At 39.0% G+C, this 27669-nt stretch overlaps 1 protein-coding gene across 14 annotated transcripts in view; it reads right to left on the bottom strand.

Annotated features, from left to right (window-relative positions):
- Positions 1 to 1089: 1089 nt before the first annotated feature.
- Positions 1090 to 27669, bottom strand: part of LOC108100355 (neural-cadherin) — a 131364-nt gene continuing 104784 nt past the window's right edge. For 5 of the 14 annotated variants that reach the window (XM_043209475.1, XM_043209476.1, XM_043209474.1 and 2 more), the window contains 11 exons: positions 22047 to 22190; positions 21803 to 21918; positions 20761 to 20925; positions 18272 to 18409; positions 14965 to 16288; positions 11143 to 13444; positions 10867 to 11037; positions 9521 to 9762; positions 4977 to 5189; positions 4498 to 4668; positions 1090 to 4021 (listed from right to left, as the gene is read on the bottom strand). In XM_043209475.1, coding sequence (XP_043065410.1) covers positions 3900 to 4021; positions 4498 to 4668; positions 4977 to 5189; positions 9521 to 9762; positions 10867 to 11037; positions 11143 to 13444; positions 14965 to 16288; positions 18272 to 18409; positions 20761 to 20925; positions 21803 to 21918; positions 22047 to 22190 — 5108 coding nt within the window. In that variant the 3' untranslated portion in view covers positions 1090 to 3899. Of the gene's footprint in view, positions 4022 to 4497; positions 4669 to 4976; positions 5190 to 6462; positions 6702 to 9520; positions 9763 to 10866; positions 11038 to 11142; positions 13445 to 14964; positions 16289 to 18271; positions 18410 to 19519; positions 19682 to 20760; positions 20926 to 21802; positions 21919 to 22046; positions 22191 to 27669 lie in introns of all 14 variants that reach the window. The other 9 variants (XM_043209478.1, XM_043209485.1, XM_043209484.1 and 6 more) reach the window with 3 other exon arrangements.

Here is a 27669-nt window from a genome sequence, read left to right as displayed (position 1 = left end):
GTTATATTTGCAGATAGCGATAGTGTGACAGCAGACAAAGGCCACACACCCGAACCAAATAAGGATATAATATGCTCCTGTGACTGTCTGCCCTCGGCCTCGAGCACTCCTGCTCAGCATTGACATTGGCAAAATATTGGTTTCATTTGTTGCAATGCAATATGTAATATACAAATAAACAAATAGCAATGTGCTTCGGAGCCACCTGGTAGTGGAAGTGGAATGGCCATTGTAATGCTAAGATAACAAGGGATTACTGTCTGGCGGTACAAACATTTACATTCGCCCTGTGGATACTAAAGGTTTTAGTCAAATCCAAGAAAGTGGAACACATTTTCAACGACTAAAGTCCAAGTCAAGACTAAAATAAAAAGCATTAAAAACTTTCTGTATTAAATAATTCCAAGATCACTTTGCTACAAAAATGAAATAAGTGATGGACCCTTTAAATAAATAATAAGAAAACTTTTTGTTGCTGTTTGATAGTAACTTTATAAAATAAACGGAAAACTCCCCACCCTTAAAAGAAAAACAGTTTATTCATTTTTGTTTTCCATATAACGTTACAGATTCTTTATTTATTTTTTTATTCCTTCTTTTTGTTTGCTTTCCACTTTTCTTTTTGTGTGTTTTTGTCGCTTTTATAATAATTTTTCCTTTAATATAATTGCAGTTGTTGTTGTCTATGAGTGAATGTGTGTATATGTCAATGTGTTTGTGTGTATGTTCGTGTATAGGTTTCCTTAACTAAGTATTTCCCCATTTTCCTTAAGTGGCGCGTGATTAGCTTAAAAGTTTTTCACGCCATTCCTCTCTTGCTTACTTAATTAGCGTTTTTATCAATTTCGATACTGACACAATTGATTTGTAAGTTTTTCTTTAGCAGTTTGCTTCTCTTTGTTTTATTATTATTACTCGTAATTTATCATAATTTAATTTTTAATACTAGTTTCCGTTTCCTTTTCTGTTTACTGTAGGTATGTTAAAGTGATTTTACATAATAATGTACTTATATGCAAATTTATCTAAAATGCATTCAAATCGGTTTTTGTTTATGGTTTCGCAATTTCCTTTCTGTTAGAATGAGTGTGTGTTCTCATTTTATTAGACTTAATGGGATTTTTGTTTAATAGGGGAGTTTCGGATTTTGTTTGCGCTCGTTTTTGGGTTGGTAAAAAATGCATACATTATAAATACATAGTTATCAAATAGTATGATTCTTGGATCGCATGTAAGTGTCTGTCTTTCTGTCAGTCTGTCGGTGTGTGTGTGTGTGTTCCTCTGGTGTAAATGTATTTCGCATTATATATGTATGTGTCTGTGCATTATTCAATAGATAGTATATGCTTCTAACTTACATTACAAAATATATAACAAATATTTGTAAATGAGTATATAATTCACTTGCCATTCTACTAATTGGTTTTTATTCTGTGTGTTATTCTGCTGTTATAAATATAAAACATCCCGTCGTCGGTTCTTTTTGTTTGCTGTTTATCTGAATGTCTTCAATTTAAAATGTTTGCATTGTTCAGTGTGTGGTTTGTGATTTTTTGGATTTCTTTCGTTTCCGTTGGCTGTTCGACCTATACATATATAAATGCAAAATTTATTCATAGTCAGATGCGTCAAAAAAAAAGTCCAAATGAAAAATGCAGAATCCTCTGTGCAATGCGCGGAAGAAAAGCGAAAGCCAAACATGAACAGTTCGTTGAATTAACCTTTCGAGTCTTTGCGAAACTAAACCATAATATTGGCAGTGTTCTGTGTGTCTCTGGATATCCGGACTTGCTGTACCGTATCGCACTGTAGCTACGCAGGCAAATCATTTCAAAATGGCTTCGGTTATTCGTAAATGGCTACTTCGAGTTAAGGTTCGATTTAACAATTAATGTGCTTTAAAATTTCTATGAATTTTCTCAAACAAGTACAGCAGAGAAGTTTATTATTATTTATTTCGCTGTATGGTTTAACAATTACGTTAAAATCTTTGCACTTTTCAATAGTCAACTTTTGTTGCAGTTTTGTTAGATTTTTCTCCATTTCCATTTGTTATATGTATACGGTAAGTGTTTCTTAAGTAGTTTTCTGTAACTTTTCTCTTGTGGTAGTAGGAATAATTCGAACACCAAAAATTCTGCGTGGTTGTATCTGTGTTTAATACCTGCCTAAAGGGAGAATTTGTGAATTTAGGGAACTAATACAGAATTTTCAATAGGATCATGTTTGTGGCCATATGCTGCCTGGAAAACTCTATGATTTAGGCTTTATATATATATTTTTATTATATTATGTACTTACGGTTCTCTACAATCTGTAACCGATTAACTGTGTTTCTGATTTTGTTTTTCTGGCTGACAGTCGAAATGAAAACGAAAACGTGAATTCAACTTACAAAATCAATTTTATTATGTGTGTCTCTATGCAACAACAAATGAATATAATAAAAACTTGCGACTTTTATCGATCTGTAGATAAAAGTTTCAGCGAACAAACGAGAAAATATAAATGAAACTGCAAAATCGTTTGCTTTGTTGAGTGGAAATAGTTTGTTTTTAAATGCTGTTGGTTTTGGGTTTATGTATATGGAGAATTTTTTATTTGAATGCATTCAACCACTTTTGTTGAAATGACTCTATACGATTTTATGCCTTGATACCAATTTCGATTGGTTTAATATTGTGGTTGTGTCTGTGTGTTTCTTTGTATACGTGCTAAAACTAATAATATATACAATGTAAAATACTTTTTTATTTTTTCATCATTAATATATATATAATTACTTTTTTAGATACTCATTTTAATTATATCAATTGCGCTAAGTTCATCTAAAGGTAATTTTTTCTTTTTTTCTTTATTTTACGTTGCCAGCATTTCTTCGGCTAGATTCGCTTTATGTAGAGATTTTAGCATAGGTTTTCTGCATTTAGAATATATTTTTAGGAGTATTTTCTTCCTGGCAACTTGCCACGGGTTCGCCGATTGTGGTTTACTTTAAATTGAATGATACACAATGCGGCAACATGCGAAATGCCTCTCGATTTGCAGTTAAAAATTTCGTAATGTTTATATGTTAATATATATATGTTTCGTGTTTTTAATGTGTGTATATACTTGTTATGATGGAACGAAAACAGTCTTTGGGTATTCCTTTATATAAGTTTTTAATTATGTTTAATTGTAATCCTTAAAAAGTAATGCGAAATTATAAATGTTTAACTTAAGGTATTTTTAAATAAAAGGCGTTGAGAATTTTCATTCTGACGCTAAATGACTCTCACATACGTCACAAACTTATAAACAGAAAATGTCTAAAATAATAATTACAACTTAAAATAATATGCACAACAAATCTGTTCGAGAATTAAATTTATAAATTCATAAGCGCTCCTAAACTAAACTTTGGTATGCTCTCTCCTACAACTTACAATTCTCACTTCCTCGATTTTTAATTCGTTCTTAACTTGCCCCGCAAAAAATGCTGGAAAAAGTGCAACCGTAATGTTCGGTTCGGGTTGCCCTTATAACTTAATTTCATTATGGTAATCGTTTAAATTTAAATGCTGATGAAATATTTTTACAAATGTCATTTTACGTGTTTTAATATGTGTTTGATTTTTTCTTCATTTCCATATCCAGTTCCCATTCCCATCTAGTTTTCTAGTTTTTAGTTTCCATTTACGTAGAGAGTTTTGCCAACTTCAGCATTGAGATGCTTCTTTGGTTGCGCTTTCTTTGTGTGTGAGTTTCCCTCGTGAGTGGGGTTTTCATTTCGTTTTAAATGCAACTTTGTATCTACTAACAGTTTTAGTTTGTTCATCTAGGTATCCGCTTCGGACTTGGATTCGGTCTCTTCCCTTCTCCCCACTCGATGCCTCGGCTTTCCTCGGCCTCCCAGCTTACAATTCTAGTTCGGTATTGTGGGGATTGGGCGCCTCGGGTCCATACATGTTGGCCAGCTTATCGAAGCGTGGCCCCCAAGCTCCGAGGTAGTCGTACTCCTGCTGCTCGTCATCAGTACCTGCAATTTAATAATGAAACACACAAGGAAATCCATATTAAATTTGAACAATTTAATATTAATTTGAAAATACAGGAAAATGTCTTATTGGTCTTGTCAGCTCAATTTTCTTATATAGCTTGTAAAACTTAACATCATTCTTTTAAAAATATTTTAAGCGTCATTTTCGTAATATTTTGTAGCTGTGTATTTAAGAGTGAAATAGAAGATAGATATACCATTTATGGTTACACATTTTCTCCTAAATTTACACCCAATATTCAGCTGTATCTGAGACACGTTGGCCTGGAAATGTCAGAAAAAACGATGAGTCAAAAACAAATCGGAGTGCTCTAGTTTGCAATAGCACGCTACGAGTGCTTTTCTATTAAATTGTAGCCTACTTTTTGGGGCACCGCAGGCTACTGGCTTCGTGACTAAACGGCTGCATATTGGGTGCAATAACTAGTCCTAAAATATTGTATTTATGGGCCTACCTGAAGCCAACGAGCTGAGCGATCCAGCTGTGCTGCCGCCACCCTCGTACGCGTAGTTCCTCAAGTCGTCGAAAGGTGGCGCATTTGGATCACCATCGGCGCGCTTTTTATGCTCCTCGATGAACATGCCAACATTGGGTTCCTGACCTGGCATTAAGGTCATAACGGGGTCTGAAATAAAAATTAATAAAAAAGTTTTTATTAAAAATGAGTTGGAAAAATATTTCACAATTTTTTTAAACTAACTCTCCTAGTTTTTAATGCAAAAAGTTTGAACTATTTTTGAGTTTGGCTACTTCAATTTTTCTCAAATTATTTTTACACAGTGAGCTTTAATGTTTTGAACATTAAAATTTAGGTTAATTAAATTGGCACGTTGCTGTTACTGCTGCTGCTTACTTCAGTTCCCTTAATTTGATTGCCTTTTATCTTCAACCCCAATTAATTCGTTCGAAAAGAAAATTCCTAGGAATACTTACACATAATTGGCATTTTCATGGGCGCCAGCTCAGGTGGCATTGGCCCACCAATTGGTATCTGGAGCGGGGTGATATCAAAGGCAGTCATATCATCCTCGCCGCCTCCCTCATCATCGTAGTTAATGATATTCTCGCGTACATCGTCATCGGGACCCGGATATTTGATATGCGCCTCACGGCGACGATTGTATACGACGAAGACCAGGACGAGTACTGTGAATAGTTAAAATTCAACGATATTAAAATGCAATTTCGCCACAAACGTTACCCTCAATCAGTATGCAACAACAACAACTCCTTAAATTTACAAAGTGCATTTTACTACGGTTAATTTACCATGCAGAACAATATCAGTTGTACTTCTCTTTTACGGCGGAAAAGGGAAAATGAAAATATCTGAACGCTATCATTTTGAAAAAAATGCTTAATTAAATTGTTCAACCCAAAAGGGATAGCAAAAAAAAACTGGGGCGGACAAAAAAATGGCAAAAATGAAAATGAAAAGAAACCTAAACAAATTTGGCAAACATTGTTCCAGTTTTCTGGTCAACTGAAAATAGGAATTCAAGCTGCAGACGACGACACGAATCCACTGTCTCTGTGTAGCTTTTCTAATTTTTCCAGCGAGTTTTCTAGCATATTGCGAAACGCAGACAGCATCTGTTGCACGGGAAAACCCAAGGAAAACAAAAAGTTTTTGGGCATTCCGAGTCGTGGAAATTGCCAGCGAAACTTGAAGTTGACGTTAAGTAATTTGCTGTGGCTTCTTCGTCTGCCAAAAGTTTTCCTTTTTCCCATTCTTGCCTCACGCCAGCTGGTCGGCATATAATTGCAATTATTGTGTTGGTCGAATACGCGTTTGCAATGCCAAATATCTTATTTACGAACAAGGTTTAATTTGTCCTCGAACATTTCGCGGCTTCGTCCGATTGATATGCAAAAATTTTTCGCTGACCATTCAATTGACTTTAATTTATGGAAGGACTTTTGTTGTGTCATGTAATTTGCGGAAATGACTTTTGACATGTTTGCTTGCCGGGATTCATCGTTTCCGGCCATTGCAGATGGCTGATTGTAATACTTAATTAATTTTATGGCTTACGCGCTATGGCATTAATATTTAAAAACATATATACTTTTGATGAAACATTTAATTGGCATAAGAAATTCAAGGAGAAATCAAAGAATTTAAATGGAATGCCGTTGAGACTGCAGGGTATGATATTGTACATTAAATTTTAAAAATAAATTAAGTTTAAATGCTTCTATGAAATGTTTAAGATATTTAAAAAGTTAAAATCAAATGGCAAAAATGAAAACTGAAAAGCATCTGAAAATCCTTAGACTTATTTTAAAATGCATGCCATCAAGTAAGACTCACTGAACCGATGTTGTGAGTATCTTTGCTGGTCAAACCTTAAAGTTACGGCTTACGTCAGATGACCGTTGATGCCACATCTCCTTACAGGGTCTGCGGTGTACTTACGTATCAGAGTGCCGAGGCAGAGCGCCAGGGCGACAATAAAATCACGGGATGGCGTCAATACGCCGGAGGCCAATAACTCCAGTTCGCAGTGCATGCCGGTGAAGCCCATGGGGCAGTGGCACTCGTACTTCTTGGGCGGGTGATGATCGCGACAGCGACCCCCGTTGCGGCACGGGAATAGTAGGCACTCGTTGTCGTTAACACAAGTGCTGCCGGAGCTCTTGTAGCCCGCCGGACAGCTGCAGGACGAGCCCCGAAAAGTTACGTATACGCGTGGTTGGTTCGGTTGTTCGAGTGGATGTGGGATGTGTGGGTGAAGTGTGTGTGTGTCGGGTGTGGGGTGTTGAAAAAAAAAAAAAATTATTTAAAATTTGTTTCTTCATGCAGGGGTGGATGTGTGGGTGGGTTTTTGGATAAAGTTTCTGCATATTGTTACACTGAGAAAACAACGTTTTTGAATCTAGAAAAATTGTCTCCAAACAAATATAGCAATGCCTTTTTAATTTATTGTTTATCATTTCACCATTGTTATGATTTAATATTGACTAACAAATTGTAGAATTTTTATTTATAAAATCAAAAAGCGCATTTCTCTCAGTGTTCGTTGCTTCTCTTTATTCGTTTGAATAGTTATGAGAATGGAATATTTTCCTTTGCTCTCACTCGTTCTCATCCTCTTGGAGTGTTAAAAACTGTCAAAAAGTCTTTTTAAACGTTCGTTGCAACTTTAGCATTTTTTCATATTTTTTTGTTGTAGTTATTATTTTACGCTTTGTAAGTTTTTAGTTTCATTTTCGGTCGTGTGGCAAACTTTTTGCATTTGCATTGTGCAAACATTCCATTCGCCCTTCATCGACTTTCCCTTCCTAACACGCATCTTAAGTGCTGTTTCTACGTTTTTTTTGCCTTTATGATTATTATGTAACAGTTTTTGTTTTCTTCCTTGGAATTGAATAAAGTTTCTTCTCAAGTTGCATTCTTGGGATAAGTAAAATTTCATTTTATTTTGTCTCACATTTCGTTACTATTTTTTGCGTTTGTCCTTAAGTTTGTTTTGATTAGTTTTGGCCAACGCACTCACATTCGTTTTCAAGGAGCAGAGGGATAAAAACTTTGAAATGTCAGTTGGCTTGGCCAATTGAGGTGTGAAATGGCCAGGGGAGATTTTTGCCAGTCATGACTTAAGTAATTGAGATGCATGTGGTTTTCCTCAAAAAATAAACTAAATGCCTGTCCAGATGAATTTTCTGAGCTAAAGACAAACAGGATTTATACAATTGTAAATTAATTCACACCACGGTTGATATGGATTTGATTTATTTACTTAAAATTGTCATAAAGAGTTAAGTAAGCGAGTTTTTTTGCTCTTAAAATTGCTATAAATTGCTCAATGAAACTCTTTTATGTTCAGCCAATACAAAAAAAAGGAGTTAAAATTTGCTAACACTTCAGCTGGTTTCTTTTTTTCACTGCTTTACAAAATTCATGGCTTTGGAGTGACTTTTTTGGCAAATACAGTTGAATACTTTTCAAATGCAGACCCGGACACTATTGATATATTGACGATTATTGGCAAACACCATGGCTTGACCATTGAATACTGCACAGCAGGGAAGCAGGAAAAAAAGGAGCAAATAACTGGAAAAGGATAAGGATAGAGTAAATACCTCAGAAGCAGCCAGAAACTTTCACACTAAATCAGCGCCAGTCGAAAAGTTGAATAGGGGATAGTTTTTTTCCCACTTTTGGCGGCTTTTCGTTTGCCTTCGATAGCTCCCAAGTGCGTAGTTTAAACTCATCAGAAGTGAGAGAGATACTTGATAATTTTTACGAAATTTCCCGTCTATAAAGTTTGCCATACTTTACGTCATTGCGTTTTAGTTGAGGTTGACTTGGGCACGAAGCAATTTCTGAACGCTCCAGGAAACTTATTTACCTTTAAACGTTAAGCAAAGGTGGCATATAAATGGAGCTGAACTCTAAGCCTGAAACTGGCATTTTTCTGGCTCTTTACACACACTCCCGGCGTTTAACGTAAGGAATTGAGAGAAAAATAAATGCAAACGTAGTAAATCCTCGCGAGGCATTGCCCGAAATGAGACTGGCAGCTTCTTAGTGCCACTTTTCCAACCTGCTTCTTTGAGCTGTCTGATCTTCCTGTCCTCATGCTCCTCTGTATTTTTCCAGTTTTTTATATGTTTTTTATATGAGGTGGGCGGTCTCAGTGCATCGTGATTTCTCGAAATGCCAAAGCTAACAACTGCAATTGCTCTTCCTTGGTTTTGGGTGGCTTGCCCTTGTCTTCTCACGGCCAACTTGTATCTCTGACTGCACATTTGTTAACTTACCTGAAGGGCATTTCAGGTCTTGTTCTTTGTCTCGGCTGAGTGCATTTTGAAATGTGTGTTGAGGGCGGAAAGTTGGTAAAGGAAAGCACAAAAACTAAGTGGATAGTGAATATCACGGGTTCTGAGTCCGAATTAAGTACGCGAAAAGAAGTTAAGACACATACGGGTATTCGTTAAATATTCCACTACATATGAGTACATACCTTTGTTTAGTTTTAATAAAATATTTACACACACACACACAAGTATATCGAAAATAACTATACATCGAGTGGAAGGCTGAACGGAAAATGTGCCAAAAACAAACAGTCAAAATGGTATGGAGATGAAATCATAGCTTGATGAATATGGAAATGCCTTTTTTGAATGGGTTAAATGTCACTAGGCATATGCCAAAAATATAAATTCGGTGAGCCGTGAATTTGATGCCGAATGATTGGATTTATAAATGATAGAGCGAGATGATAAAATAAAACCAAAGTGCATGAGAGCCTTTGAGAGAGTCGAACTGATGGGAAATGAAATGGAATTTGCATGAAATTGATTCGATGATTGTGAGCAGCTAATTAAGTTGGAATAACGTAACAACACAGACACTGAAACGCTAAGCATTCGCTAAAGCACTAATTGCTTAATTAAAACTACAAGTTGTTGTTGCATATTTTGAAAATATTGTCGTCATGAGGGGGACTCTTTGGTGGGATGCTCACTCAGTATGATCAGAAGGCAGACTAAAATCGCCGCCAGGGCGCCCATGCTGAGCTTTAAGGTCTGACCCTCCTGCACCAATTCGCAATTCTCGCCCCAAAAACCATCGGGGCAAATGCAACGATATCGAAGTCGGGGCTCGAGGTTAATGCAAGTGGCCCCGTTCATGCAGGGCATATCGAGGCACTCGTTGCGATCCATACAGCCCTTGGAATCGGGCGACATAATGCGTCCTTCGCCGCAACTATTTCATATTTCATATTTTAATTACCATTAAATTAATATTGATAAGTTGAGTTGTTGGGTTAAGTATGACAACAAAAACTGGGCAACCGAAAATGCAAATATCGAATGGATGTTCCAATTGTGTGACTGATTATATAAAATATTTAAGAGAGGTCCGAGTTAAGTCAGAGAATCATAAAAGAAGTTCTGTAGACCAATGATATCAGTTTTCTTTACTTGATCTGTTTTTTTTTTTTTTTTTCAAGCTTGTGGGGTGTAAAGTGATTTTGTCATGTGTAAGCCAAAGAGTATTTTCTCCTTTTTCTTAGCTACTTGGCTCATTTATTTTCCACCGACCAACAGTGAATGGAGGAGCTTAAAGCCAGCAGTGTGTAAGTAAGTATGGATGTGTGTGTCTTAAACAAAAATAAGCGAGGTAGTAGCACCTGTGCTAAGCTGGTTACTGCTGCTCTGTGTGTGTAATGAAACAAAAGCGTGAATATGTACAAAGACCATTACAAGCCGGACAAATGCTCTTTGCTCCCGATTCGAATCTCAAATCTCGAATCGACTTTAACCCGAAGTCAAAGCGAAATCGGAAACGTAAGCCTAAGCCGATTGATTTGTCACGCAACGTTTAGTGCCAATCACCAACTGACTTTTGTGCCAAGAGTGGACGAGTATGGGTGTGTTATGCTGAATCTCCGGCACGAGGTCCTTTGACGGACACGTCCAATAAGCCTTTCACCGGACTCCACTCCGCCTTCTGTGTTTCTCTTTTCCTTTTTTTTTTTGGCCTGTACCTGCCTTTAATTGATTAAGCCTATCAAATGTTAGCCCTGCTTGTTTATCGAAAGCTGCAGATTTGTTTTCGGTTTTTTCCCTTTTATGTGGTTTCGGTTTTGTGGATTTTTTGTGGGGTGTTCTTATCGTCCTTATGGGCTTACGAGTACTTTGGGGATTAAGCCTTTATTTTTTGGTTTGTAAAGTACAGTCCGAACAGTCAATTTATTTAAATGGTTTTAATTTTTCTTTTTGATTGATGAGAAACGAAAAGCAATGGGTGATTTCCTTAAGAAGTGATTTGGGGAGTGATTTGGGAAAAGGAGATTAAGGAACTTACGTGCACTCGTAGACATTCCACAGATCCACGCATTCGAAGGGATCGGGGCAGATCACATTTGAGCAGGGTTTGTTTGAGGGACAACCCTTCTCGAGATTCCTGGCCATCGTGGCCTGACCCCATTGGGTGCCATTCATCGCTGGTGGAAGGGGAAGGTGCTTGCCTTCAAGACTGTTGATGGAGAGTGGTAGAAATAAAAAAGATAAATAAGTGTTATCATTTTAAGAGTTATTATAATATTATTTGTTGGTTTAAGAACCCTATAGGATTACTAACCGTATATCATCGAGACAGCTCTTCTGGTAATCAGCGTAAACCTCAAAAGTTCTCACGCCAGTGTATTCAGCTTTTCCGCCTGCATAGACACCCTCCTGTTTGTCCACCAACAACCACTGATGACCCACAAACTCAAAGGTCTCGTTATACCGACGACCTTCTCCGCCATCCAATTCCAGGGTAGCAGCGGATCCATACCGATTCACCTTCACCACGTGCCATTGGCCATCGTTAACCACTATGGCATTCAGCCAGAGATCCCTTTCTTCGGTGCGAAGGGAGTTTAGATTGTATCGGAAATGAAGATGACCATCCTTGATCTCCAGAATTCCGTACTCCCGATTGTGCTGATCGCTAACACGGAAAAGTTCACCGTACTCCTCTCTTGTGCGGAATCTCAACTGAACTTGAGTGCTAAACCGATCTGGCTCGAAACTCAGGGCATATTTCACATAACTTTGGGCCTTGAAGGTGGTGGGAATTGTGGGGATATTGCAGGCAGGACCTGTCCAACCCGGTCGACAATGGCATCGAGCCTCAGACAAGGATCCAACACAGTTTCCATGTTCCCAGCAACGAGCCGTGGTCTCCGTTTGGGCACAGACCTCCTCGGTTTGCGGACAACCCGCCACACTATTCCTCGATAGTCCCGGATGAGCTAAATCATAAAGCTTTGAGTTGTGAACCAAGTTCCGGATGCAACCATCGAATCCCTTGGCCGTGGGCATATAGTGCCAATAGTAAACGCTCTGATCAAATTGTTCGCGGTACAAACCACCCACTTGCAAAGGAGCATTCACATTCAGATACTCATTGAATGGCGGAATTTGTCCTCTCGCCTGGCAGGACATGTCATCGAACTCCGGCGGAGTGCCATCCTCCATTTCGGCAATCTCAGCTGACTTGCAAAAGTCAACAACCATGCGAATGCTTTCGGTATCCCAGAACAGATCGATCCTGTGCCATTCACCATCATCCAAAGTCTTCTTGGTCTTCACTCTCAACTCCAAAGTTCCCGAACCGAAATCAATAAGGAGTCTGGGATAACCTCTCTCCAATTCCAAGGCAATGAAATCTGATATAACCATTTCATCCCTTTCCGGCGGAACAATAGGTCCGTTGTAGATAATCAAACCATCGGGTTTCCGGGTTATGAACTCCAAACTCAAATGCGATTCGTCGCACATTTCGAGGGGAGGATACCAGGCCCATCCGTTCCCTCGGAAACTGCGAGTGGTTTGCTGACACCGAGGACCTGCATAACCCACAGGACACGAGCAATGGGGACCAAATCTGGTGTCCACACAACGACCACCATTGTGACACGGAGTAGTTCGGCAGGATTCCGGTTTAGTGAAGTTACGAGCTCCACAAGTGCAATCAGCAATGGTGTCCACTCGAACTCCAACTAAAGCTGTCTTATTGGCATTTACCATATAAGGAAGAGGACTAATTTCCAGGGAATTGGTGCAGCTACCCTCGCACATTTGATTCTCGTAGAAACACTCATCGATTCCCACCATTGTGATGTTAATACCCACATCTTTTTCAATTTCCTCGCGGTGCATCAGCACAATTCCATTTAGTCTTACAGGTTTGTAGTACGGAGAGCCATGGGCGGAGAACCTAACATCAGTTAGGGGTGGATGCTTCCTCTTTAATTGAACACTGAATATATCCACATTCTCCCTTTCGGTATTCAGTAAATCAGCCAGTTTATCCCTGAAACGATCCATTTTCGAGCGGCTCATGCTCTGGGTCCTGTAGTTCCACACTCGAATGAAGTCTTCATCGGAAATTCCAGACAGTCGAACTGATCCCGAATTTATGACTGCTTCGTGAGGAATTTCTCTCACTGTAACTGTGACATTGGCGGGGATATCGGTCTGAGTGTGCTTCCGATCGTACACCTTGAACCTGAGATGATATCTTCCTTCGCGAGTTCCGGCCCTCATTGTTACCATACCAGAATCCTCGTCCAACTTGAATCGCGGATGTTCCATGGCCTCCCAGTAGAACTTCTTGTCGGGCAGATCCCAATCGTCCAAATCGTAGACATAAACTCGACCGATTGGCGTATCTGGCGATTGTCCTTGGTAGTTGTAAACGAAGATGTCCTTGGAGCCGGGCTGCATTTTGTTGTCATTCACATCGCCAATGATCACTGTTAAAGTGCTTGTTCCCGTCATCGCTGGCGACCCATGATCCTTGATTACAATAGGAATCATGTACTCCTTTTGCTGTTCGCGGTCGAAGGATCGCAGAGATGAAATGACGGCCATGCCATCACCATTGGCACCCTCTGCAAATAAAGAACAAATTAAAAAGGTTATAAAAATATCCGAAATAAATGAAAGCCATAACTGTCATGCCAACAAAAAGGAATCAGCTTAATAACACATTAAATGAAGAATTAAAATAAAGAAAGGGCACTTAAATCTTTCAGTCTTCATTAACAAAAAACACGAACACAAAAACATTTGCCTACAGGTGAATAAACTACGAACTCTCGACAAAAAACTACCGAAAGCCCTGCCCAAATCCAGTTGCTATTCAAGTCTTCAAAGGCATTTGCCAGTTAGCCATAAGCCCTGACAACTAACCAACCCAGAAAGTAAGCTCTTCTATTAGCCAGCACGTTTTCCACCTGATTGCAGATGCAACTTGTGCAATAGCCCATTTGTTGTAATTACGCCTTTGAGCCAACAAGTGTTAAGTCTGGACCGGAGGAATGGAAACCATTGCCCCACAGGGGAAAAACCCCAGGGGCTCAGCCAAAACGCACACTAGAAATGTATTTTTAAAGACACTCCATGGTGTGTTTTTAGGCAAATTGTATGCAAATAGGAGTCTGGAAAAGCCTGCTCCTCCTCATCCTTGCCTCCCGCCCCCCCAAAAAACCGTTTGCATAAAGTCACAGAGTCGTAGTTGTGCGGAGTCCCAAAAGAACCCAACTTGCAGCTTTTCCCATTTCCCAGCTGGGGCATCAAAATTGGATTGCCGCCCCACACAAATTGTGACTGCTCGGGTACTTTTTCTACTTTTTCCATTCTTGGCTTTGCATGGGAGCTGCAATGCATACATATGGAGTTTGGATTTTGCGGGCAGACTCGCCATGACCGGGGGTAATTTAATTGAAAACTTGTGCATTTGCCATTTTATTTTTCGCCCAGGTGGGTGAGTCTTCTATGCTCGCTATCTTGCTTATATTATTTAAATTTTCATGTGCGGTGTGGTTTACGGTTTCCGTTCTTCGGCCAAAGATTCCTGGCAATTCTTTTCGGGCATCCTCTGCGAGGTAATTGCATTTTTATGCCATTGTTAGCGTTCTGTGACACTGGCCACAACCCTTTTTCCGGTTCTCTCAATACTTACAAAGAAAAATTTCAATACGGGCACACACAATAAAAAAAAAAACCCAGGCGAAAATGTTTCGCTAGTGCATTGTTTAAGCTTTGACCCAAATATTTGGTAACTTTTTCAATGCAGACGGCAAAGTTTGGTCAGCTTGAAACTATTTTTGTATATATTTTACCTATAACCTTTTCATGTGGAGCTTGTGCGGCAGTTTACAAGTAATTGGCTGGTGCTTGGCAGCCAGATTGCCTAATCGAGGGGCAGAAATATAAAGTTAGCTAAAGATACAAGTTTTAATAAACCAAATAATATTCAATGTGTTGAAACTTTAAAATGGGTTAAAAATGTTGAACTACTGCTTTTAATTAAAAGTTGTTCCTAGCGTTCCTTTTTGTTTTAACTGAATATAAATAGGTACAATATCGTAAAATAAAATGAGTTTATTAGTAATCAAATTTTACTCACTCTGATCCTGTTCCACCTTGAAAGAAGCTCGGATAATATCATCGGCGCTGGGATCCAAACGGAACTGGAATGGAGGACCATTGCTCTTCGAGCGATCGTCATCATCGGTGGCCAGGATTTCAACCACCTTACGTGGTGGCACATGCTCTGGCAAAACTGGTCTGTAATCCTTAAGGAACTTGGGAGCATTGTCGTTGATATCCTGAACGATAACTGTGAGTGTGGCAGTGGCTGTTTTTGGTGGAGAGCCGTCGTCGATGGCCAGGATTTTGACCTGATGACGTGGAACAACTTCTCGATCCAAAGTACGTTGAATGGTTACCGAGCCATTTTGGTTGATGGCAAACTGTCGCTGACGATCCGAAGAACGGTCGATGGAATAGGAGACCTTACTCTTGCCACCCTGATCCGGATCGGTTGCCTTGAACTTCTCGAGTTCCGTGCCCACTTTGGTGTCCTCAAAAACGGACACCTCCACGTTGGCCCGCTCGAAGTGCGGTTTGTTATCGTTGATATCCCTCAGTTTAACCACAACCCACGAGTAGGCCACGTGGTACTTATCATTGTCGTTGTCCTCGCCCTTGTCGTTCACCTGAATCCGGAAGCGGAAGCCATTACTCTGCAGTTGATCCTCGTAGTCCAAGGGTTGCACAATTTTCAGGGAACCAGTGCCATCGTTATTTCGCACCATGGTGAATTTATCGGCTCCATAGCCGCTGTTATCGATAACTTTGTACTGAAATTTGTTCGTTTCGTCTTCATCGTGAACGGTTACGGTTAAAATGGGCATTTCCGGCAGGGCCGTGCCATCCGTTTCGTCCACTTCCGTAAACCATTCGTCTTTCGTGAATTGCGGCGGCATATCGTTGATATCTTTAACCCTTATAGAGGCCGTCCCCGTCCCCTTTAACCCCCCGCCATCCATCGCAACGACTTGTATCGAGTAATCCGGCGTTCTCTCGCGATCCAGACAGCAAACTGCGGTCTTAATCACACCCGTATCGGGTTCGATTTCGAAAATTGGCGACCCAGTTTCCTCCTCAATCACGTTCTTTTCGATGGAGTAAACCAGGCGGGCATTGGAACCCTCATTGGGATCGTCGTAGTCCACGGCTGTCATGGTCATCACAACCATGCCGGCGGTTCCGTTCTCCGTCACATTGCCAAAGTACACGCCCTGTGGGAAAATGGGCGCATTATCGTTGATGTCCTTCAGATTGACTTGAACATCCGCGTAGCCCACGAGTCCCTCGCCGCCTTCGTCCTGCGCGAATACAGTGAAGCGCCACTGGGGTCGACCGTTCGGTTGATCGCGATCCAATGGCTGCAAGCACATAAAAATAAAAGTGTGAGTTTAAGTGTTAAACGCTGTTCGGGGTTAATATGCACGAGGGTATTGTGTAATTTTTTAGCTGTCATAAAAGCAAAACCGATTAACAACGGCTGGCGGGAACATAACATTGTTGTGGGTTAAGGGCTCGTTCCATCGCCCACAGCACAGCTTTAATCCGTGAAATTATCCCCCTATACAATGCCGGCGAAACCAGAAAAAAAAAACGAAGAGGAGAAAAGTGAAACCTGTACCTGTCCCTGATGTTGATTGTGACTTTGATATGCATTCACGGCAGCCTGAGTGATGTGTAGCTCCCACCTGAGCTCCACCTTTGACTCTACCTAGTCTTAACCACCCTTCACACACACACACGCACACACACACTCATGGTATATAGAAACACATATGCAAATAATAAAAAAGCGCAAGGGGAAAAAAACGAAGCGATTTTAATCAGTACTTTGTATCTGTTGGCTGCTGGCAACCCTTGGATAATGCCCCAAACCCTTGTTAACAAAAACGCAACCCCTCGTCCCGAAGGACCCCTGAACCCTCGCCGACATGTGACAGGCACAGCAGACCGACAACAAGAGGAGCTTTTCATGGCGCTGACATTGGATATGTCGTAAAAAATGTGTACGGGGCGACAACAACAAAGAAAATATGCATGGACATATTTAAGGTGATGGATTACACCTTTGGTTACTCTGGAAAAGTACGGTTGAGTTTATAGCCAAAAGACTATGGTCCACTAACCCAAATGCTATTAGTAAGCTTAAATGCATACATCAATTATATTAATTTTCGAATGTCAAAAATTATCTAAGCGAAATATAAAATTATTATTTTTTAGCAAAGCTAGTCTCTATATATAAATAAATTTAAATATTTCTAAAACTAGTTCTATTTAAATGGAAAATACTGAGGATGCCTACTTTAAGATTGAGTAGTAAGAACTTAACTTTTTACTACATAATCCCTCACTAAAATAACCCAAAAATACCCATTATACAGCATATAATAAAAGAAAAATATGTACGCATAACCCCTGCGTAGTCATCGCTTTAATTTGCATGACAAATTTGCCAACATTGTTATGACATATTCAATTTAAGGGATTAGTTGTGAGTGGGTCACGGACCGTGCTTCCCACCCACTAAAATGCGGTACAGCTGTTTGTTATCCCTTATCAAGTTAGCCCCCCGCCACTTTCAGAAAATTATATTCACGTAGAGAGATAGTCTATGGACTAAAATGGCTGAATTGTGCGGCACGAATGTTATTCGTTTTATTTTTATTCCAGCAGGACGCATGGGAATTTCATTTAATTTGGCTTTGGCGTTTTTGGGACTACGAGAGAGTTAAGTGAAATTTTCAAACTCGCATGTGGCGAGGGATTTTCAATTGTGATTTTGTAATTAGTTTTAATATACTTTTCAATTGCAGCTTTTGTGGGGGCTCTTAGTGAGAAATTTAAAGAGCCAACGCTTTCATTGCAATTCGTTTGTTTTTAAATTATTGGTGAATTTTCTTTTCGAATGATATGTTTCTTTTGAAATCAGAGACACCTGGAGGGTCATCAGTCACTTTCTCTGCTTCAGCAAATCCATTTAAGCATTTAATTTAAAAGCTGCAAAGAGAACCCCTCCTTTTGTCCATCAACTGCAACTTAAATGTTAAATAATGAGCACGTAGACAGATTCGCACGCTTGCATTTTGTGGGGATTGCGATTGATTCGCGGCGGGTTTAAGTGCACATTGATGGCTTTTAATCAGCGAAAGCATATTTCGAAAGTTCGCCATCATTTTCAGTTTCTGACCAGCTGCGGCCTCGGTCAGCATGTATTTTTAAATACCGCATTTTATTTGTATTTATTTATGTATGGGAGCATTTTTGCGCACCGGCCATCGCCAATTTGTTAATGCTTAAATTACGAGCCAAGCGTATCGGCTTTGTTTTCTCCAATGACTTACCTTTAAAACGAATATTTCGCCGGTGGTGCGGTTAATATCGAATTTGCTATTGGCTGGATTATCCGGATCAATTCCCTGGCCCGTGAGGAAGTACACGATGTTCTGGGGACGATCCTTGTCGCCATCTGTGGCGGTGACCTGTTCATCCAGAGTGGCATATAAAAACAGATATTTATTATTTATGCTCGGGAAATTCAGAAAAAAGAAAATCAAATAAAATAAACGAGCAAAAGTGCTTCATTAAGTAGTTAAAAATAACACAAACATGCCATGCAAAAACAAATCTATTTCATGCTTCGGTTAGTTTTAATGTAAGTGCGGAGTATATTTTTTCACATTACCAATAACACTTTTTCAATAATATTTATTTACTTTAATTACAATTTCAAATTTTTTGGTGTTTTTTCTATGGATTATGATTTATTTAAAAACGCTGTCAGGAATTATGTTTGGTCAGTGAAAGAATATTATTTTTAGAAGTGAGTAAATACAAAATCAATGGTAAATAAAATATTATTTGCTTATGGTTAGTAAAAGTAAATACAAACAAAGTTAATGTGCTGACTGATTGATTTTAATTCCCTTTGCTGGCCTTAAGCGCCAACTAGGTCTATTTTAATTAAATTAGTTGGGCGCCAGTTAGCCACAAGTGAAACAAAGTAAAACCACAACAGAAAATCTGGGCGGGTCAAGCTTAATCGTGCAAACGAGTGGCATTAATACTTAAAGAGCGTATTGAATTTAATTAGCAGCTTTTGCAAGCAAACAGAAAATGGCTAATGGAAAATATGTACGATAAATAAATTGCGCAAATTTTTGCACAATATTTACGCAGACAATTAAAGGCTGCAGGCATTTTTTCAGTTCAAAATTGATTTCTCGTTAAAGACTGCCCACTAATTGCAGTGCTTGTATTACAACGAAGGGTTATAGACTTTTAATAGCGGACCGTAATGCCCAGTGGAATTCCCTTTTCAATTTACACAATTACCGTTGAATGGTTTTTAATAAATTCGAACATTACACCTTGTACGAAACGATTATTCATTATGTTTGCGAATTGTTATGGCTGCTGGTTTACACAAAGTTAACAGTGGAACTGAGATTGAATGAGATTTTGTGTGTGGCTCCGCTGTTGGGTTAAATTAATTGTTACGTGGAGCTGCTTTGTTTGTTTGCCTTATGGTCTATTTTGTATTCAGTATGGTTTTATGTACAGGACTCTGATATGGTAAATAATATAGCGACCTGCATGATTGTAAAGGGCGTGTCGGTCATTCCCTCGTCGAGAGTTCGCTCATAGGATGTCTGCGGGAATCGCGGTGGCAGATCGTTGACATCGCGCACATTTATGACGATTGTTGTTTGATTTTCATTCAAACTGTCCGACGCAACCAATTTCAGTTCGTACTTTATGCAAACATTAAATAAAATATATGGCCAACGGAAAATTTGTGGGGAAGAGAACGAAAAAGTGGAAAAAACAACGAAATTAAACAATAAATTTTAAATGCACATAAATTACGAAAAGAACATAAAACTATTGATTAATATTAAATGAAAGCTAGCGTGATAATTTACACACTCTAAAGATGAATCCATTGAATATCTTGCAAATGTTTTCCACTATTCATTTGACAGCTTATTTGTGTTTTTCATATTCAAATGCACGCTTGTTTGCTCATTAAAATGCAGTATTTTAATTCACTTATTCAATTATGTGTCACTATCTGAATAGTAATTTAAAAGTATGTATTTTAATCGACATACTTTCATACATACTTCACATACTTCATAGTATTTATACATTTTTTTTATCTGTGCCTGCTTAATGATAAATCAATAATTTTTCCATAGACTTTTTTTTTGTTGACCCCAACTAAATGATTTATTTGTGCGTATTCTGTAAATAAATTTTATTTTTTGTGCCCGCATTTTACAATATTTGTCCACTCTAGAATGAACAGCCATTTTTAATTGTTCAATTACTTTTCGTAACTTTTTGCACTAGCCTTTAATCAAACGAAAAAGCGGGGAATGGAGCAACATGCAAATGGCTTTAAATATTTATACTGTATTCTTTTATTTAAAAAAAAAATGGTTTTGTTTTTTTATAGTAGGTCTTTTAAAAACAAAACTTAATATCGCGCACAGTAAATATCAAACCAATTTGGGGTAAATTAAGAGCTGGTGAAAAGCTTAAACTTCTTCGGAATAAAGGAATTAAACAATAAAAAATAAGATTATAAATTTCGAAAACATCTGAAAATATCTTAACAAAATAATAGTTCTAAAACATTTCACTTTAAAATTCGATGTGTTTGTACTTGTTGTGCAAAAATGTGTTTCAGGCAGTTTTTGGGGGAGGACAAAACTTGGAAACAAAAAACTCAACACATGCAATAAATTCTAGCGGAATGAAAACTCTACCAAAAACATAACAAAAGTTGAGAACTAAGATTTCGATTCATTTTGTTTCATTAATTGACCTGCAAAACGCGTTTGGGTAAATTACGATCATCCTCTTCGGTAATCTGGGTTCGATAAGTGGGTCGCTCGAAAACGGGGGGATTATCATTCACATCCTTGACATGGATAATCACAGTAGTGTAGTTCTCCTTTAAGTTATCGGAGGCGGCCAAACGAAGTTCATACTGAACGCACAGGGAGAAAACATTAACTTAATTATTTTAAAAAATTGTTATGATAGCGCTGTCCATCCTAAGCATTTATATTCTGTTTTTCTGGTATAAAAATCTATAATTTACCACATTTCATATCTTCAACCAAAATCATATTCAAATTTATTAGGCCAAACGCAAACTGGCAAAGTTTCTTTCGCCGCATTTCAATTAAAGTCACGAAAATTCAATGACTGACTGACTCTGCACTTTGGCCAATTGTTCAAATTGCAATTCAATTAATGGTTGGCCATTCGTTTTCTTGCCTTTGGTATTTGACTTTTTGACCACAGCTCGTGTAACAAAACTTGTTTGAACTTTTAAATATTTAAGGAGCCTCGCGGTGTGCGAAGCGTGTAAATTGAAATTCAAAAGAAGAGCGAGTTTCTTAATGAATTTTATAGTTGGGCAAGAGGAAGAAGGCCTTAATGCTTGGTTGGGCAGTGAAATTAAATTTGTGGGTGTTTTTCTAGGGATTTTATAAAGCTTTCTATAATATACTTTCCAGGAGGCCATGACGCTTTATTTTCAAGCTTTACTTTTGGTCCCCTTTAGTAGGGTAACAATAACTTTTGTGGCTTTAAAAAAATTTGTATATGTTTTTTTTTTTTGAATATTTTAATTGTAATCCCTGTTGTCCCTTATGTATTTTCAGCTTTCCAATGACACAAACAAATCTCTCAGTTGACTAAGCCCGCAACGCTTATGTCATAAATATATTTGCGCTGCGAAAGAACGTTTGTCGATTACAGAGGACTCCTCTACGGGTTTCCACTTTGCATTTTTCATTTTTCGTGTACGCGGTTTCGTTATTTCTCTTTTTTTTGGAGGGCTTTGGTTTTTTACTTACCCGGCGTCGAGTTTCGTAATCTAAAGCGCCAGCAACATAAATGGCACCCGTCATATTTTTAACCGCAAAAGCGCCGCCAATGTTGCCGCTTGTAATTTCATAGCGGATACGTGAGGCTGTGAGGGAAAAAGCACAGAAAAAATTCAGGAAAAAGATGGAAAAAGGAGCGAGAGAAAAATGTGTGTAAGATAATAATTGCGGAATTTCTGGGCATATTTTTTGGCCTCGGGGACACTCTACTTACACTCGTCGTGATCCTTGGCCGTTACAGTGAGCACTGTGTGCTGGATGTCCTCGTTCTCGTCCACTTCGGCCTCGTACAGCGATTTGTCGAAATAGGGCGGATTATCGTTTTTATCGGCGATGCCGATGCGTATGAATTTGGTGACTGTCGATGGGGAAAAAAAGAGCGAAAACATCACCATTTCGCTCGGTTAAATTTCTCGTTTTCAATTTGACACTCAAAGATGGTTGGTACTTCGCAATTATCACGTACTAGACACAATGAGCAAAACTTTTTTCGCCAGACAGAGCAACAATTCGACGCCTCTTATTGAGGCGACAAACATTTTGTTTGCCTTTTATTTAAGGCCTTTCCCTATTTTCTTTGCGTTTTATGCCTGAGAGTTTCAAACGCGTTTCGCATATTAAACAGCCTGGGATATTTTGGTTTTCCATTTGATTTTTATTTGCATGTGCGATGATGTAATTTATTTGATATTCATGGATTTTCCATTTGATCACAGACTTGAGTAAGCGGTAATGCGATTGCAAATGAATTCGAGCGAAATTTTATTTTCAGCCCATTTAAACCTCTTGTCTCCTGTCCTGAGTACGAGTATTTTGTCGCATAATTAACTATTATTACGCTGGTAATGCTAAACCACACCAATTGTGGCTGTTGAAATTGCTTCGAACTCACCGAAATGAATTTCAAATTGCCCCACAAAGGTCTCTTGTTCTGCCCGAGTTGAGCCAAAATACACAGCTGATTTAATATGTCAGCACACAAATATGTGGAACAAGGAAAACTCCGATTATAGGACAATAGTTAAAGCGAGGGGAGTGGAAAACAAAGCCACTGACAATGAGACATATCAGTGAGCAGAGTGATGTCAGGCGGGCAGTAAATTACATATATCATTTATAATTGCACCAATAACAACGGCCGACAAAGCGAGTGCGTTTTAATTAAATAAATGTAAGGACATTCGTTACAAACGAAAACCTGAGAACTGTACACAAATCTATTGCAGCAGATGCGACAAAACTTGTGCCGCTTAACAGACCATTAAAAACTTGGGAAGTGCAGAGAACAAAACTCTAGGATATGCAAATTTTTCTAGCAAACAACTAATAGAAGGTTTACAGCAACTCAAATATAATATTAACAACATATACTTGTAGAATTAAAATACAAGTTATCAATAAGGGGAAATCGCTTTATAATTTTCTTATAAATTACAAATTTTCTCCCAGTACTTCGATGTATCTGTTTCTGTTTATCAATTTACTTAGCCATCCTGCGAAGACAGCAGGACAACTTTCTCTTGTGCCTGCACTGTTTGTGTTTCGGTTTATAATTTTGCTGCCTTGACTGGGCATTATCTGTGTGCAAGAATTATGCACATTCGCTGCTACAGGTTGACAACTTCCATTGCAACTGGGCGCACATGGCGTATGTGCGATAAGTTCCTAACCCTTTGCTTGTTCTCCCACCAGGGCGCTTAAATTAGCAAATGTTTGGGACCAATTTTGAATTAAATTTATTGCAAAACATTGCTAATTGCCAACTTGGCTGCAGCCAGATTTCTATGTGACGACATTTTAATTAAAACTTGGCTAAATCCGGCTGCTAGACTTCCAGTAAATGCAAATAATTTCCAGCGCACTTATTAATATTTATGCTTTACTCAAAGGCCTTGCATTTCCCAGATGAAATTTCCTTGGTGTCCTTATTTTTGTGTGTTCTGAAAATGCAAAAGGCTTTTTTTTCAGCATGTCATGCTAATTACCCGTGATATGTCATTAAAAATATTGCCATCCATTTGTAAGGGAATGCAAATGAAGTAATTGAAAAATCCGAACTTAAGTTTTAATTGTGGCATTCTTTAATAATTAATAAGTGTCATTTAAATTGCAGGGCAAGAGTTGTCCTTAACCTCGCTTAAATATTCGCTTGATTGCATTGTTTTGTGTATGATGGATGTATATATTTATATATATATAAATAACCCATACTTTTTCATTAAATCCCCACGGAAATTTCTTCCTTGATTTTATTGCGTCAAAAATCAATTTACCTATATGCAGATGAGGCCGAGTGTGCGCCGTGTATGCAATATATATTGAATGCTGATGTTTAAGTTATAAAAATTTCATCCTGCCTCATATATAATTTTGACGCAGATTTTTTTCCGCATGCCAGGCACTTCTTTGAGTTCTGGCTCGGATAAATGAAATTTTATGAGTTTTTATTAAGCACATTGCCGGGATGTGTGGAATTTAAAGCGCGATATGAGCGGAAATATAATATATAGGGGGAAATATTTCACAATAAAAAATCGGTCAGGGCCAAGTCAAGAGTTAACCCAATTTGGAAAGCTTTTATCCCATGGCCTTTATCGGCTTACGAAGCGGAGCCCGACCCTTGAGATACTTTATCTATTTATCTAACACCAATTTTATTGCATTTTTGAACCCGACCGCACCACTCCCATAAACTAGCCCGAAATCAAATAGAAGATATCCCATTGAGCTCTTGAGCTTTCTGACACACACACTTTCGCTCCCACTGACATTCGGCGAATTTGATGGAGAATTGTGTGTGCAGTGTTTGGACAGCTGCCGGGGAATCCTTTTGGCGAGGGTTCCTCCAGGATTCCGAGTCCTTTGTGCGGCCATAAAAGCTGACATTGAAGCAATTTGGGTTAACTGCAGTCGAGTGGCGAAATCAAAGTCAACTTTATCACATATTTAGCTCATGGAAAATGTGTCAAATTCGTTCTCTCTCTACTGCCAAATAAATAGTGTTCGATATATGCGGATTTTTTTTTTTTTTTTCCCCCCAAAAAGCTACCACGCTTAGCTGCACAAATGCCACATGCCACGCCCCCCTCCAATTCGAGTGTCATAAATTTATGCGCTATATTCGCTTGTTCAGGCGTTCCGCCATCCAAACATATTTATATATGTATATGCACTACGTGATGTGGCACAATGTCAAAATCAAAGACGCCATATTTTTTCCCCAGCTTTCCCTAACAATTTTCCCATCCCATCCGATTTTTTCGCTTTTGCTCTTCTTCGGTGCGGCAAAGTTTATCGACAAGTTTCGCACTTGAATGAATTTTAACGATATTAAATAGGAGAACGAAAATAAACAATAACACGAGCCTGAAGAAATACTTTTGTAATGGAACTCTCACCATGGCGGCTTTAAGTTTTGCGCAGCTTACATTTTGGAAATACTTTATTGTTATTGGTTTTTGTAACATTATTTTTTCAAATAAGCTTAACCTTTGCAGAAAGACCCACCTGACCTCGACCTATTTATTGGCAAATAAAACGGAAAGTCTCCCATCACTTTAATTTTAAGGGGCAGCACTTCCTTGGCTTACTTGAGGTAAAAACTAATTGGCCAAGATGCAGTTTTACCCCGGCCATTTCATTTTACGACCGCCGCTCTGCAGAGGCAACACACAATGTACGATGTAAACGGAAATCACTGACCATCCGCTTGCGGGAGTTGGCCATTAATGGTGCTTAATGTGGCCTGGCCATAAAGACAGGCTAACTGCATGTCCAAAGCTAATGCCACCGAAGGGGAAGCTGTGGCATCTAAATTGTTGCAAAAATATTTTATTGCAATTCTGGAGCTTGGGATCGTAAAAACTTGTTCAAATGCATTTTGTCGCTTGGCTGCTGCTGATTTTTTTATGATTGCGGTCTCTCTGTCTGTTGTCTGTCAGTTTGCCTCACTGTCCCACTGACTGACATCTGTTCCCCTGCCGCTCGTCCTTCGACCACGGACTAAAAAAAAGAAATATTCAATATACGCCACATGCGAGGCCTGCAACAATGTGGCTGCGGTTCATTCGGATATTTCGCCTCGCCTGTCCGTGTCATATGTATATGATTGTCCTGTTTGCGGTTGTGTGGGTTTTTCTTTCTGAAATTACTGCTCTTTGCGTGTTCACACTTTTACCCAATTACCAACTAATTTGTGCACCCGGTAAATATTTTAAATCAAGAAGCACTTTTTAATTAGTTTAAATGCCAGTCACAGCCGCAGAAAGCCATTAAAATCAATTGACAGCCAAGGGAGACGCCGCCTCTTGAACCGCAAAATCAACAAGAAAATTTCGTCACGTACAAACGGCAAATTTATGAACCCAAAATTTGGCAGGACATTAATTGATAAAAAAGGAAAGTATATATAGGACCCAGGTGGATGATAAATCGTAAGGGAAAAATCCCCCTTCGCTTTTTCTTTAAGAAATTGAAATGCGAAAGTGAATACAAAATGGCGACGGGCCGACCTTAATAACATTTTGTGTCGCAACGATGATGGCGACAAGAAGCAAACGAGTTTTCTTCGGGGCCTTGTTGCGGTTTTTGTGGCCAGCAGAAGGAAAGTGAGAATAAGAAACATTTCTCCCTTTGCTGATGACAGCGGGTCGAAGAAAGGGGGCCACAAAACCATGTTGCAGCCCCGAGAAACAGTTGTCATTGCACTTGTTTCTGCTGCATACGATTGTACAATTACCAAATGGCCATAATTCTGCTCTGACCAAAAACTAGTGACCCTGTTCTTGCACTTGACTTGTTTATGCTGGTCTCGGTCTCGGGCGAATTTATGCGGACAACAGTAGCAGCCTTTGCATAATGAATGGCCAAAATTGGGTTAGCCAGTTGGGGGACCTGCTCAATTGCCAGTTGTCGCCGCTCGAGCGGGATTCGTTCTCCGTTTCGACATGGCAAATTGACTGCCCGAAAACTTCGCCAGCTGTCAATTGAGTTTAAGGAAAATCAGCTGAATGTCGGATGCACTTCAGCGAAAAGAATATGAAGCGGGAAAACTATACTTTAAATATATACATTTTTAAGTTGTTTTTCGACAAATGGAAAAATTCAACTTATTAAAATTTTATTGCACTAAAAATGTATCGAACAATGCGTGGTATTTTTTTTTTATCGAAGTTATTTATATCTATATGTTAGTACTCTTTTTTTAGTTTTCCTTAGTGTACAGGAAAAGCTGTTCAGAAACGTTACTAAACTCCGTCAAGTGGACAAAGTGCTATATCACCGGAAACTTGCCGGGACACCTGCTGCCTTTTGGGCCCGGGGACGACTAATCATGGCGAAAGGACAGCGGTGAAAAGTTGCGGCCCTCGTGTCATAGTTTAAATTATGTGCGCAACTTTCACGAAACTTTTAATAGCATCCACAGCTTGCCAATCGAACGGTGTAAACATGTCGGGCATTTTGGCCCGTTCTCTCCATCACGGCATATGCTCATTGATTGGCTACACTATCCATTCCCTCAGAAAGCCGAGGGGAAAAGCCGACGATAGTTGGCCGCAACGCGTGCCTCGCATTCAGAAATCTCGTTGCGAGGTAAATGAGTTTTCCACCGAATCGCAGCGAAGCATTAAATTGTATCTCTCGAGCGAAACTTTCGTCGCAACTGTCCAAGAATATTGCACCGTTTTCATCAAGCATTCCACCCAAAAGCGACAGGTGGACGAATACTTGGATATAAACCAATTTAAGTTTTCGACCAAGTTAAATTCTTTAAAGCCAGCCAAAGCTCAGACAATAAAGTCAACACACGAGAGAGGGGGTCTAATGAAGAGAAGTGG

The sequence above is a fragment of the Drosophila ficusphila genome, unplaced genomic scaffold (assembly GCF_018152265.1).
Source record: "Drosophila ficusphila isolate 14025-0441.05 unplaced genomic scaffold, ASM1815226v1 contig_127, whole genome shotgun sequence".
Classification (NCBI taxonomy): Eukaryota; Metazoa; Arthropoda; class Insecta; order Diptera; family Drosophilidae; genus Drosophila; species Drosophila ficusphila.
The sequence above is the reverse complement of the archived record's forward strand: the minus strand, read 5'-3'. Positions and strand labels throughout refer to the sequence as shown.